General features: G+C 60.6%; 1 protein-coding gene across 1 annotated transcript; it reads left to right on the top strand.

Moving 5' to 3' along the window:
• The first annotated feature begins 937 nt into the window (after positions 1-937).
• On the top strand, positions 938-14,048 carry ARHGAP33 (Rho GTPase activating protein 33). Its single transcript, XM_023197009.2, has 22 exons — positions 938-1,083; positions 2,954-3,051; positions 3,133-3,217; positions 3,590-3,670; positions 3,774-3,911; positions 4,344-4,436; positions 5,525-5,647; positions 5,735-5,812; positions 5,896-5,962; positions 6,071-6,130; positions 6,227-6,379; positions 6,457-6,559; positions 7,669-7,813; positions 7,893-7,975; positions 8,059-8,166; positions 9,414-9,559; positions 10,196-10,349; positions 10,432-10,577; positions 10,652-10,726; positions 11,642-12,301; positions 12,400-12,791; positions 12,876-14,048. The coding sequence occupies exons 1-22, from the start codon at positions 1,078-1,080 to the stop codon at positions 13,659-13,661; spliced, it is 3,780 nt and encodes a 1,259-aa protein (XP_023052777.1). The 5' UTR covers positions 938-1,077; the 3' UTR covers positions 13,662-14,048.
• Positions 14,049-14,518: the final 470 nt, after the last annotated feature.

The following is a 14,518-nucleotide window of genomic DNA, read 5'->3' as shown; positions in this document are numbered from 1 at the left end:
CTTTGGGAGGCCGAGACGGGCAGATCACGAGGTCGGAAGATAGAGACTATCCTGGCTAACACGGTGAAACCCCGTCTCTACTAAAAATACACACACACACACACACACACACACACACATACACAAAAGCCGGGCATGGTGGCAGGCGCCAGTAGTCCCAGCTACTCAGGAGGCTGAGGCAGGAGAACGGTGTGAACCCGGGAGGCGGAGCTTGAACCCGGGAGGCGGAGCTTGCAGTAAGCTGAGGTTTCACAACTGCACTCCAGCCTGGGCGACAGAGCAAGACTCCGTCTCAAAAAAAAAAAAAAAAAAAAAAAAAGGAATATCAGGGGCTGGCGTAGTGGCTCACGCCTGTCATTCCAGCGCTTTGAATGGAGGCTGAGGCGGGAGGATCTGTTGAGCCCCAGAGATCAAGACCATCCTGGGTAACATAGTGAGACCCCTATGTCTAAAAAAATTAGCCAGGCGTGGTGGCGCGCGCCTGTATTCCCAGCTATTTGGGAGGTATCGCTTGAGCCCAGGAGGTTGAGGCTGCAGTAAGCCACGATTGCAGGACTGCGCTCCAGCCTGGGCGACAAAGCGAGACCCTTTCTCTTAAAAAAAATAAAAATAAAAAGAATGGCCACTGGGAGTGGACGAAGGGGAGGGTCTGTTGCTTGGTGTTGGAAGTGTCGGAAGCAAAGCATAAAGAACCTGGGGGCATGTCTCAGGAGGGCGATGACAGCCAATGAAAAGCAGCCATGGGCGTGGCGCTGTCAAACTTCGGGGGGGGGGGGGGACAGAATAAATATAGAGCCGGGGCGGAGCCCAACGTGAAGCCAATGAGAAGCCGCCGGGTGGGCGGGGCATCGACCTAGGGCCAAGGGCGGAGCCAATGAGAAGCAGCGCCGCGTTCCCGCTGCCCCCCGCCCCCGTGGGGCGCGCGCCGGAGCCACGGGCAGCCGTTAGGGGCGGGGTCTGCAGCCGCCCGCGCGCGGCTCGCGCCCTCCCCTTTGTGTCGCCATGGCGGCGGCAGGGGCGACGAGAACGGCGAGCGAGGGGTCGAGCGCGGCCGGGGCCTGAGGAGGCTACGCGACCATGGTGGTGAGGGTCCCACGCGGCCGTCAGCCTGTCCGTCCGCGTGTCAGTCTGTCCGTGCGCAGCCCCGCCCCGCGCGCCCCGCCCCCGGCCCCGCCCGAGCCCGCGGCCTGTGCTTCAGCCGTGGTCCCTCCAGTCCTGCGGCCCCATCCCGGGTCCCAGCCCGTACCTCGACCCCGCCCCCTCAGCGCACATCCCCTTCTTCCGCGCCCTAGGTGGGGTGACAGGGACCTAGGGCCCGGGCTGGGAGGAGGCGGCACTGGTCCAGGAAGGGACCCGCGCTACCCTAGTGGCCCCCGAAGAGGCCTCCTGAGGCTCCTGGGTCTTTCCCCAGCCCCCATCCCCAGCCTGACCCTTTTCTTCTCCTTCTCCCTCATTTTCACCCCATCCTGGTTCCTCTCAATCCCCCCTGCCCAGCATCAGTCTGAGCCTTTGCCTCGTCTCTCCAGCCACTCCCTCCTTACTCCACCCCAACAGGCCAGCACTCTACCTCCCTTGATCCTCGGGTCTGCTCCATCTCCTTGTCCTCATCCCCCTCCCCCACCATCTCCCTCTCTCACCATGCTGCTCCCGCTCATTCATCCATTCATTCCCTCACTTAGCAGACATTCACTGAGACCGCCTCTGTGCAGGCTCCATGCACCAGGCACAGAGAGAGTCAGCTCCCATCCTGCCTTGGGGAACCTCATGGGCTGGAGGGGGACAGACTCTGAGGGTGAGACCCTTAGGGTGACTCAGGGTTGCAGGGACATGGAGGAGGGAGATGCTACAGCCCAGTCTGGTGAATCTGTCTGGCAGCTGGTTAATTTATTCATCAGATTTTACCCAGCCCCTGCTGCGCGACTGGGCTGGCACTGGGAACCCAGAAAATAATCAGGAACAATCCTGTCTGAACATCAACTCCATGCCCGGCTGCATGCTGGAGAGCTCAGTCTGGGGCCCTCCTTCTGGGAGGCCAGATATAGTCCAATGAGAGAGATGAACTTGTCACCACCAGTGCCATCTCAGAGTGATCAGAGCTGTGAAGGGAGAAGCTCAGGTCGAGGCATGGAACCAGGGATGGGGGAACTTCAGGGGATGGAGAGAGCCCAGAAGAGATGCCAGGCACAGCCTGAAGGGTCAGGGAGAACTTCCTGGAGGAGGGCACATGTGAGTTGGGACCTAAGGGGTGGGAGTGAGGATGAATGTACCCCAGGGAAAGGTGGGGCAAGTGTTCCAGGTTGAGGGAACAGCCTTTGCAAAGGCCTAGAAGGAAATGAGAAGAGGGTGCTTGTTTTGGACTCTTAGAAGTTCAAGAGCTCTGCGAGCGGGGGAATGGAAAGAGATGGGACTGGAGAGGTAAACAGAAATCAGCTCAGGGAAGTCTCAATTATCAGACCAGAGAATTCAGACTTCATCTTGAAGACAACAGGGAGTCATTGAAGGCCCAGGATCTATGGAGAAACAGCTAGATTTGTGTTTTCTGAAAACGATCCAGGCTGTTGCGGAAAAGCTGGCAGGAGGGAGAGGCTGGAAGCAGGAAGGCTGATGAGATGGGAGCCGTGATTGTCCAGACAGTGGTAGGAGGTCACTGTACTCTGCAGGGGCTATGGAAGGGTTTTCAGCAGGGAGAGATGGGACCAGCATGCTCTCCGTCCTGTTGCCCTGCCTCACGTCTGGCCCCTGCTTCTCCAGTCCACCACCCCAGACCACACACGAAGAAGCAGTCCTGTCCTCAGCCCAGCCCTAACCTCCCCCGACCTGCCCTCCTGCTTCATGCTCAGGGCGGTGTGTGGAGCGCCCGGGGCTCTGGGCCCTGTGCTGCCAGATAACAATGCTCTCCTTGTCTCTTTGCTCCCATCTCTGGGGGCCTCTGATTCTTCTCTCTGCTCTACAGGCACGCAGCACTGACAGCCTGGATGGCCCAGGGGAGGGCTCGGTGCAGCCCCTACCCACCGCTGGGGGGCCCAGTGTGAAGGGGAAGCCTGGGAAGAGGTGAGGGTGAGGCAGGAAAGGGCTCAGCTAGGAGCTGGGGAGGCTCAAGGAGCCACTGGTGACGCATCCCCTGTCTCCCAGGCTCTCAGCTCCTCGAGGCCCCTTTCCGCGGCTGGCTGACTGCGCCCATTTCCACTACGAGAACGTCGACTTTGGCCACATTCAGGTACGGGGGCTTTGCATTTGCACCCAGGAGGGAAGACAATATCCTACGCAACCTTGCAATGATATCAGCTGCTGTGCTTCTGAAACCTGTCCCTGTGACTGGCTGCTGTATGCGTCTGAGCAGTCAATAGCAAAAGTTGCAGGAGCCACAGCAGATGGGGAGAGCTGCTCATTCATTCATCCATTTGTTCTTTTATTCATTGAACAACAACTTTTGTTAGGTATCTGCTCTGTGCCAGGGACCAGCACATCACCAGGTCCTGTCCTCGGGGAGGTCCAGAAAGGGGACACAAACCCATCCCTAGAGAGTGCCATCCTGGGGAGGTCAGGAAATGGGACAAAAGTCCACCTGGGCCTTGCTCTCCCTCTGCAGCTCCTGCTGTCTCCAGACCGTGAAGGGCCCAGCCTCTCTGGAGAGAATGAGCTGGTGTTCGGGGTGCAGGTGACCTGTCAGGTGAGGCCACCCCGCCTCTCATCTAGCCTGGGAGACTGGCCGCGGTAGTCCTCAGCTCGGTGTCATGGGGCCCCTGCTCCCTTCTGTCCCTCTGCTCCCACAGGGCCGTTCCTGGCCAGTTCTCCGGAGTTACGATGACTTTCGCTCCCTGGATGCCCACCTCCACCGATGCATATTTGACCGGAGGTTCTCCTGCCTTCCGGAGCTTCCCCCACCCCCCGAGGGTGCCAGGGCTGCCCAGGTAACCTGCTTGTTATCTCAGCCCCTGCCTCGTGAGTGTGTCCTCATCCACGGTGTGTGAAATCATCAAGGCAGCAGGATAGAAAAATATTTAAATACTGGTATGGCCCAAGTCCCAACCAATCTGAATGAATGGAGAAACCTTAGAAATGTAGTAGGCTTCTGCTACATTTAGCTTCACTAAGTTTTAGGATCATGGGGAGTTCCAGGGGGTCCCATGGGAGGGTCACCATGGTCATACCAACCAGGGCACTCAAGAGCTTGGCCCAGCCTACTTATTCATTCATATGCCCATATCTCAGTACCTAACAGCTGAGCAGCACCCATGCGTTCAGGATGAACTTCAGCCCAGAGGCAAGCTAGGGCAGTGTGGGAGGGCAGTGGGCTCTCTCACGTCCACTCACAGAGGCCCACCCTGACAACCTGCCCCTAGATGCTGGTGCCACTGCTACTGCAGTACCTGGAGACCCTGTCAGGACTGGTGGACAGTAACCTCAACTGCGGGCCTGTGCTCACCTGGATGGAGGTGGGCCTGGGCAGGGGGCTTGGAGTTCAGAGTGGGTGAGGGGGTGTCTGAGGGGCGAGAACCAGCCTGGGAGTATGTGTGGGCATAGAAAAGAAAGGAGCTAGAGTGGAGGAGGCATTGATATTTTAGTGTCTGTGTGGGCGCATGCCTGTGAGAGAATGTGTATGAGTGTGTGTGTGCACGTGTGTGTTAGCAGGTGTTCGGCTGTGAGGATACAAGGATTTAAATGTATATCAGTTAGAAATGGGTTGGGCTGTAACTCACAGAACACCTGGCTATAAGTGGCTTAAACCAGAAGGTTTTTTTTTTCTTTTGTTTTTGAGACAGAGTTTCACTTTTGTTGCCCAGGCTGGAGTGCAGTGGCACGATCTCGCTCACCGCAACCTCTGCCTCCCAGGTTCAAGTGATTCTCCTGCCTCAGCCTCCTGAGTAGCTGGGATTACAGGCATGTGCCACCACGCCTGGCTAATTTTGTATTTTTAGTAGAGATGGGGTTTCTCCATGTTGGTCAGACTGGTCTCGAACTCTCGACCTCAGGTGATCTGCCCACCTCAGCCTCCTAAAGTGTTGGGATTATAGGCATGAGCCACTGTGCCTGGACTCTGGCTAATTTTTTTTAGAAAAATGTTTTGTAGAGACAGAGTGTTGCTTTGTTGACCAGACTGGTCTTAAACTCCTGGGTTCAAGCGATTCTCTAGCCTCGTCCCCCCAAAGTGCTGGGATTACAGGCATGTGCCACCACGCCCAGCACAGAGGGTTTTTAGATGGCAACCATGCAGTATCTGCTGTGGAGGATGAAGGCGCAGAGGTGGATGGGGAAGCCTTCAGGTGGGGAAGCCTTTGGGTGGGAGAATCCTGGGACATGTGAGGGGAAATAAAGGGGTTTGTCTTAGAGGTTTCCCCACCCCCAGAGGGTGCCAGGGCTGCATCCCTACAAACAGGAATTTAGGTGTTTGACCAATAGCTCTGTGTGACAGGGGCTCTTGGCGGGGGACAGGCAGTGGCCTTGCCGGGCTCGGAGGAGCTTGGTATGCCTGTACTAACACCGTCTCCTGACCTGTCCTTGCCACATCCCACCTCCATTTCAGCTGGACAATCACGGCCGGCGACTGCTCCTCAGTGAGGAGGCATCACTCAATATCCCTGCGGTGGCGGCCGCCCACGTGATCAAACGGTACACGGCCCAGGCACCAGATGAGCTGTCCTTTGAGGTGAGGCTGTGGAGAAGCAGACTGCAGCTGGGCTCCCCACACCCCCTGCTCCTTCTGACCCTTCTCCTCCCGCCTGCCCCCTCCCAGGTGGGAGACATTGTCTCGGTGATCGACATGCCACCCACGGAGGATCGGAGCTGGTGGCGGGGCAAGCGAGGCTTCCAGGTGAGTCCAGCTGGGTGCGGACAGGTGGGGCTAGGGCACCTGCCAACTGGGGTGGCCCAGCCACTGACCCTGACCTTCCTCAGGTTGGGTTCTTCCCCAGTGAGTGTGTGGAACTCTTCACGGAGCGACCAGGTCCGGGCCTGAAGGCAGGTAAGTGCCGTGGACAGACAGGAGGGGTGAGGAGGGGTGGGGAAGGGTGGGGCCTCCTGTGTCTTTTGCCTCCCACTCATCCCTTCCACCCCATTGTTTGCCCAGCAGATGCCGATGGCCCCCCATGTGGCATCCCGGCTCCCCAGGGTATCTCATCTCTGACCTCAGGTAATAGAAACAGGCTGCCAGATCCCTGCCCCTGCCCCGCCAGGCCCCTGGCCGTGCTGACCCCACAAGGCCTGCCTTTGCCCTTTGCCCCGACAGCTGTGCCGCGGCCTCGTGGGAAGCTGGCCGGCCTGCTCCGCACCTTCATGCGCTCCCGCCCTTCTCGGCAGCGGCTGCGGCAACGGGGAATCCTGCGACAGAGGGTGTTTGGCTGCGATCTTGGCGAACACCTCAGCAACTCAGGCCAGGATGGTGAGGCCTGGGCCCACCCACCCTACCCGTCACACCAGAGCTGCAGCCCACCCAGCCCTGACCTTGCTTTCTCCCAGTGCCCCAGGTGCTGCGCTGCTGCTCTGAGTTCATTGAGGCCCACGGGGTGGTGGATGGGATCTACCGGCTTTCAGGCGTGTCTTCCAACATCCAGAGGCTTCGGTGAGGGCCCTTAGCCAACCTTGTCCTTCCACAGGCACCAGCACCTCCACTCCAGCCCCAGGCCGCATGCTGGGGACACAGTTACCAGGAGTCAGGAGTTGCAGGATCAAGGCTGGGGTCAGGGACAGCCCTCTTGAGAGTAGAGTTCACAATCTAAGCGAGGACTCTGTCTTCACCCAGCACCTGCCACATGCCAGGCACTGTTCTAGGCACTGGGGACACAGCAGTGAGTGAGACAGCCAGAAACGCCTGCCCTCACAGGACCCACAGGCTAGAGGAAGAGACAAACAGGGGAGGGATAGAGTTCACCAGAAGATGACAGGTACTGTGGAGGAAAACAGATTGGGGTAGGAGGATGGCGATGAGGAGCCAGGAGGAAGGCCTGCAGTTTTGGATGGCAAAGGCAGAGCCACCTCATTCGAGGGCCTGGAGGAGGGGGAAGGGCAGGCCATGCAGAGGGAGCAGCGGGGCAAAGGGAACAGCGACAGGAGGCCATGGCCAAGGAGTCCCCATGCCAGTGCAGGCAAAGCCTTCATGTTAGGGTTTTGATTTGTACTATAAGTGAAGGGGAACCGCAGGAGGGCTCTGAGCCAGGGTGGGGTCTAGAAGTGGGGAGGAGGCAGGCGAGATGTTGGCCTGCAGGAGGCTGAGAGAGGAGTGCTTAAAGCCTGCGGGGGTGCCAAGAGGGAGGCAGGAGGTGGCAGTGGGTGGGAGACTTTACCACAGGCAGTGGGGCCCCACCAGAGAATTGGGAGCAGCGGGGTGCTGGGATTTTGTCCACATTTTCCAGTGCCCTCTTACAGCCAGGAGAATGGCGGCTGCTTGGTAGGAGCTGCTCACGCTCTGGAGTCAGTCAGTCTTGGGTAGCTGCAGGCAGAGGCACCTCTGCCTGAGCCTCAGCATCCTCCTCTGTAAATGCTGCACCCTTCTCTTTTGCCACACAGGCTTGCTGGGGAGTTCAGTAAGAACTTTGAAGAGCCCAGTGTAGGACCTGGGGAAGAGGGTTCCATCCACCTGCGGGCACTTGGGGGTAGGGGCAGGGGGAGCACAGCCAGGCGAGCGAGCCCCTCTGACCTGGATCTTCCTCCTCCTTGACACGGTGGTCTCAGGCATGAGTTTGACAGCGAGAGAATTCCAGAGCTGTCTGGCCCCGCCTTCCTGCAGGACATCCACAGCGTGTCCTCCCTCTGCAAGCTCTACTTCCGAGAACTTCCAAACCCTCTGCTCACCTACCAGCTCTATGGGAAATTCAGTGTGAGTAAGGGAGCTGGCGGGACGGAGGGGGCCGGGACGCCTCTGACCCAATCCTCATCACACCCACCCACCATCTCAGGAGGCCATGTCAGTGCCTGGTGAGGAGGAGCGTCTGGTGCGGGTACACGATGTCATCCAGCAGCTGCCCCCGCCACATTACAGGTAAACCAGGAGGGGTGGGGTGGGACTTGGTGGGATTCCAAGGGGGTTGAGGCTCAGGTGTCCCCCTCTGCTCCCACCCCTAGGACCCTGGAGTACCTGCTGAGGCACCTGGCCCGCATGGCGAGACACAGTGCTAACACCAGCATGCATGCCCGCAACCTGGCCATTGTCTGGGCACCCAACCTGCTACGGTGAGCTGCTTGCTCGCCTGCCCACCCTTCAGGTCCTTCCCCAAAACCACCCCAGGAACCCACCCAGCTTTTCTTTTGTTTATTCATTGAATACATGTCTATCAAATACCTTCCATGGACCTGGCCCCATCCCCAGCACTGGGGACACAGCACTGAGCACGGCCCTGTCCTTCTGGGACTCATGCTCTCATGGAGGAGATGGACGATGAACATCAACAGGAAAATACAGAGTAAAGTCTGATGGTGATGAGTGCTGAGGAGGAGAGAGGAGGAGGGAAGGGCAGTGTGCAGGATCAGGGCAGTGTGAGGTTTTTAGTGAGGGTGGCAAGGGAGGCTTTGGCAGGTCTTCTGTGGCCAGCAGCAGAATAAGTCTGGAGGACTTGATGGTGAACGAGACAGGCATGATCTCTGCCCTGCAGGAGTTCACATTCTCCTGGGGGCACAGATACATAATCAAGTAAAACAGGTGATATGTCAGAGGGCGGGCATATGATGTATGGAAAAAAATAAATGAGAAAGGCCAGGGATACAGAGAAGAGAGTGCACAGTTTTGAATAAAGTGGGTGAGGAAGACTGCACTAAGAAGGCAACATCTGAGTCAAGAACTGCAGAGGATGAGGGAGGGCCCCGGGGGCACATCTCGGGAGCGCCAGGTTGAGGGAACGGGAGGTACAGACATCTGGGCCTGGGCCAGGGCCTGGTGCGTTGGAGTCACAGGGAGGCCGGTGTGGCTGGAGCTGAGTGAGTGAGGGGTTGAAGGAGAGGAGATGATGAGGTGAGAGAGGTGACAGGGACCAGACAGAGGGGTGACTCACAGGTCATGGGTCACAGTGAGGACTTTGATCTTGCCTGGAGCGAGGTGCAGCCAGGGCAGGGCTCTGAGCCAGGTAGGCCCTGATGGGACTCAGGTGGTCCCAGGATCCCTCTGGCTGCAGGTGGGGACCGTAGCAGGAGGCCAGGAAGGAGGCTCTGGGATGTCCAGGCTGGGGAAGACAGAGGCTGGGCCAGACGGGGCAGTGGAGGGGGTGACAGACTGAGCCACAGGAAGAACCACACTGACTGAGGTGGGGAAGGCAGGAGGGGCGGGTCTGGGGGAAGGTTGAGAGCCTAGGGAGGTGTGATCAGTTTGAGAAGATCAGAGGTATTGAATAGACAGTCACTGTCTCCACTGGCTCCCCACATTGCCCTGCCAGAACCTGCTGACTGGGCTCAAGGCACCCGGTCTCCCTCCCGCTCTTCCCATCCAGGTCCATGGAGCTGGAGTCGGTGGGAATGGGTGGCGCCGCGGCGTTCCGGGAAGTTCGGGTGCAGTCGGTGGTGGTGGAGTTTCTGCTCACCCACGTGGACGTCCTGTTCAGCGACACCTTCACCTCCGCTGGCCTGGACCCTGCAGGTATGCCCTCCCACCCCTGAGGTCCTGGCTACTGCCCACCACGGTCAGGGCTGCAGAGGGAGGGCAGGGGGGCTCCCAGTCCCATCCCCACCCCACTGAAGCTGGGCCTCCCTCCCGGCTCCTTGAGGACCCCGCCCCGGCCTCTCCCTCCCCGCGCCCCCCCTCCTTCTCATTTCAGCTCCTCCGCTCAGGATTCCCACCTCTTGGCCCGGACGCCGCTCTTCCTTCACCCCTTGTAGCTCCTGGGGGCGCTTGGGGCCATGGGTCCACCTGGGAGGAGGTGGGAGGTCCCCAGACTTGACCCCGCCCCGGCCCCGCCCAGACTCCCCGCCCTGCCCCGGACCCCAGCCCAGTCAGGACTCTGCTCGTCGGAGGGCCCTCTGGCCCGAGGTAACTGAAGCCAGAGCCGCTGCCCTCGCTGGCTGCCGGGAGCTGCCTCCTCATCAGCTGGTCCTGCCCCGCCCTCCTCCCACCTGCCTGCTGCCCGCCCGCTCCCTCCTGATCCGCCCCGGCCCCCTGCCTTGCCAGCCCGGGTGGGCATGCTGCGGGGCCGGGGCTTGGGCTGTGGCGCTTGGCTTTGCCCGTGGCCTTGGGCGGCCCCAGAGCTGACAGGTGCCCCCTTTCCACACTCCCCAGGCCGCTGCCTGCTCCCCAGGCCCAAGTCCCTCGCGGGCAGCTGCCCCTCCACCCGCCTGCTGACGCTGGAGGAAGCCCAGGCGCGCACGCAGGGCCGGCTGGGGATGCCCACAGAGCCCACAACTCCCAAGACTCCCGCCTCACCTGCGGAAAGGTGAGTGGGATGCCGGGGGTGGTGAGGGGCAGGTGGAGGCCTGGTTCCTCAGACGACCTGCCATTTCTCCCCCAAACCGCAGGAGGAAAGGGGAGAGAGGGGAGAAGCCGCGGAAGCCAGGGGGCAGCAGCTGGAAGACGTTCTTTGCACTGGGCCGGGGCCCCAGTGTCCCTCGAAAGAAGCCCCTGCCCTGGCTGGGGGGCACCCGCGCCCCACCGCAGCCTTCAGGTGAGAGGCTGGGCCATGGGCTGGTGGGCAGCAGTGGTCGCTGGAGTGCCCTCCTACCTCTTCGTCTCCTGCAGGCAGCAGACCCGACACCGTCACACTAAGATCTGCCAAGAGCGAGGAGTCTCTGTCATCGCAGGCCAGCGGGGCTGGTGAGCAAGGAGGGAGGTGGGGGGGCACTACCTGCGCCCAAGTGGAGCCAGGAGGAATTGGGGCCCTGGTTTGGCCTCCAAAGTTTGTACTTCACATTTGGGGGTCCTGGGGCTTTTGAAAAATTTAACCTGGCTTTTATGTACAATGAGTTGGATACAGTATCACCTTTGGTTCATCACACACCGAACTTAACTTACTGGTCCACGACAGGCCCTTTAAAAAGGCTTTATTATTCCTGTTGAACATTTTTAAATAATATTATAGACACCCGTGAACCCACCAGCCTAGAACTAAAGCAGCTCCATCCCTTCTCCCCTTCGAGTTCCTCCCTACTGGAGGCATCCTCTCCATTTGCAGACTACCCTGCCCTTGCTTTCCGGGTTTGATCATACACAGGTGTGTGTGGAAGGATCCTACTGCTCAGTTCTAGTCATTTTGGAAACTTTATTTAAAGGGCGTCATAAGAAAGGGGCACTGCGCTTGGCTTTTTCCCCATCGCTACCTCACAGCCTGCCGGGCTGCTGGGTGCCGCTCTCCGGCCTCTGCCAGGGGCTGCTTATCCATCCCACCCGGCCACGCCTCTGGGGGCTCTTCTGAACCACCGCGCTGTCCTCACACTCCTGCGGTGCTGCCCTCCCATGTACCCAGGAGCACAGGCACTGTCCTGCCGGCTCAGCAGCTGTGTGTGAATCTGTTGGTCTCGTGCCCACAGCCTGTGGGGCAGCCACAGGACCTTCGTGCTTTGGGCCAGAAGTGTCCTCTTCATGGTCTCCACCGTGAATCTGAACAGCTCTTCCTGGCTTCACAGCTACTGTGGCACTCTGGGGAGGTGCCTCTTCATGTCCTTTCCCCAGCTTTCTGTGGGGCTGTGCGCCCTGTTCTCAGGGATGGTCTCACTGACTCCACCCCTCCAGGCCTCCAGAGGCTGCACAGGCTGCGGCGACCCCACTCCAGCAGCGACGCTTTCCCCGTGGGCCCAGCACCTGCTGGCTCCTGCGAGAGCCTGTCCTCGTCCTCCTCCTCTGAGTCCTCCTCCTCGGAGTCCTCCTCTTCATCCTCTGAGTCCTCAGCAGCTGGGCTGGGGGCACTCTCTGGGTCCCCCTCACACCGTACCTCAGCCTGGCTAGATGATGGTGATGAGCTGGACTTCAGCCCACCCCGCTGCCTGGAGGGACTCCGGGGGCTGGACTTTGATCCCTTAACCTTCCGCTGCAGCAGCCCCACCCCAGGGGATCCCGCACCTCCCGCCAGCCCAGCACCCCCCGCCCCTGCCTCTGCCTTCCCACCCAGGGTGACCCCCCAGGCCATCTCGCCCCGAGGGCCCACTAGCCCTGCCTCGCCCGCTGCCCTGGACATCTCAGAGCCCCTGGCTGTATCAGTGCCACCCGCCGTCCTAGAACTGCTGGGGGCTGGGGGAGCACCTGCCTCAGCCACCCCAACACCAGCTCTCAGCCCTGGCCGGAGCCTGCGCCCCCATCTCATACCCCTGCTGCTGCGTGGAGCGGAGGCCCCGCTGACTGACGCCTGCCAGCAGGAGATGTGCAGCAAGCTCCGGGGAGCCCAGGGCCCACTCGGTGAGTCCTGCTCGGCCTACCCCACCCCTGTCCCCGCCTGCTGTCACTGACCCTGAGGGCCTGGCCCCAGCTGAACCCCTCTCCATTCATTTATATAGGTCCTGATATGGAGTCACCATTGCCACCCCCTCCCCTGTCTCTCCTGCGCCCTGGGGGTGCCCCACCCCCGCCCCCCAAGAACCCAGCGCGCCTCATGGCCCTGGCCCTGGCTGAGCGGGCTCAGCAGGTGGCCGAGCAACAGAGCCAGCAGGAGTGTGGGGGCACCCCACCTGCTCCCCAATCCCCCTTCCGCCGGTCGCTGTCTCTGGAGGTGGGTGGGGAGCCCCCGGGGACCTCAGGGAGTGGGCCACCTCCCAACTCCCTAGCCCACCCAAGTGTCTGGGTCCCGGGACCCCCACCCTACTTACCAAGGCAACAAAGTGATGGGAGCCTGCTGAGGAGCCAGCGGCCCATGGGGACCTCAAGGAGGGGACTCCGAGGCCCTGCCCAGGTCAGTGCCCAGCTCAGGGCAGGTGGAGGGGGCAGGGATGCGCCAGAGGCAGCAGCCCAGTCCCCATGTTCTGTCCCCTCACAGGTTCCTACCCCCGGCTTCTTCTCCCCAGCCCCCAGGGAGTGCCTGCCACCCTTCCTCGGGGTCCCCAAGCCAGGCTTGTACCCCCTGGGCCCCCCATCCTTCCAGCCCAGTTCCCCAGCCCCGGTCTGGAGGAGCTCCCTGGGCCCCCCTGCACCACTCGACAGGGGAGAGAACCTGTACTATGAGATCGGGGCAGGTGAGGGGTCCCCCTATTCTGGCCCCACCCACTCCTGGAGTCCCTTTCGCTCCATGCCCCCCGACAGGCTCAATGCCTCCTACGGCATGCTTGGCCAATCACCCCCACTCCACAGGTCCCCCGACTTCCTGCTCAGCTACCCGCCAGCCCCCTCCTGCTTTCCCCCTGACCACCTTGGCTACTCAGCCCCCCAGCACCCTGCTCGGCGCCCCACACCGCCTGAGCCCCTCTACGTCAACCTAGCCCTAGGGCCCAGAGGTCCCTCACCTGCCTCTTCCTCCTCCTCTTCCCCTCCTGCCCACCCCCGAAGCCGTTCAGATCCCGGTCCCCCAGTCCCCCGCCTTCCCCAGAAACAACGGGCACCCTGGGGCCCCCGTACCCCTCATAGGGTGCCGGGTCCCTGGGGCCCCCCTGAGCCTCTCCTGCTCTACAGGGCAGCCCCGCCAGCCTACGGAAGGGGGGGCGAGCTCCACCGAGGGTCCTTGTACAGAAATGGAGGGCAAAGAGGGGAGGGGGCTGGTCCCCCACCCCCTTACCCCACTCCCAGCTGGTCCCTCCACTCTGAGGGCCAGACCCGAAGCTACTGCTGAGCACCAGCTGGGAGGGGCCGTCCTTCCTTCCCTTCACCCCTACTGAATCTTGGCTCAACCAAATCCCTTGTTTTGTATTTTCTTGAGCCCTGACCACTACCCCAGGTTTCTAACTTTGTAACTTGCTCCTGATGTGGGTCCCTCACCTGTAATCCCAGCTTCCCTACCCTGGACTGAAGGGTCCGCCCATCCCCCCCTCCATCCTGGGGGCCCTTGCACACATCTGGGGTGGGGGGGGCTAGGCTGACCCCATCCTCCTCTCCCTCCAGGAGCCCCCAGCATGTCCTGACCTGTGCACAGGGATGGGGGGACAACTCCTACCCTTCCTTCCCCACATGCCCCACTAAACCATCTGACAACATTAATGAATAAAATCGTGAAAATGTGGCTGCTGAAGTCGTGCTGGGGCCAAACTCAGTGAGTGAAGACAGACAGAGGGGGCGCTCTATCATTCTATTTCCTTCTGGGGAGGCACCAAGGCAAGAGTTACTCCTGGGAGCCTCTGAGAGGTGCTATCTGCAGAGAGGGAACCATGGGCACCCTGGGAGTCTAGGTCAGGAGTGGGGCTCAGGCTGGGCTTTTCTCCAAGCTGACATCCTTTTTGCAGCTCTGCTATGATCTCCTCCAGCAGGTCCACCCTGGGAAGCAGTGGGGCACAGGTAGACCTAGGGTTACCCAGGGTCCTCCCATCGAAGGCCTCAGGTCTCACTTCTCCAGGCTGGAGAAGAGACCTTCTCCAGTCAGCTCAGTAGCAGATGCCTGCAGGAGAGAAGGCTGGAGCTGCCACCTGGTAGCCATGGCGCTCCAGCGGGCCTGGGAGGGCGGATGGGGCAAGACTGGGCTCGGGGTCCTCTGCT

Source organism: Piliocolobus tephrosceles, chromosome 21 (genome assembly GCF_002776525.5).
Source record: "Piliocolobus tephrosceles isolate RC106 chromosome 21, ASM277652v3, whole genome shotgun sequence".
NCBI classification, from domain to species: Eukaryota; Metazoa; Chordata; class Mammalia; order Primates; family Cercopithecidae; genus Piliocolobus; species Piliocolobus tephrosceles.
This window is presented reverse-complemented; position numbering and strand designations above follow the sequence as displayed.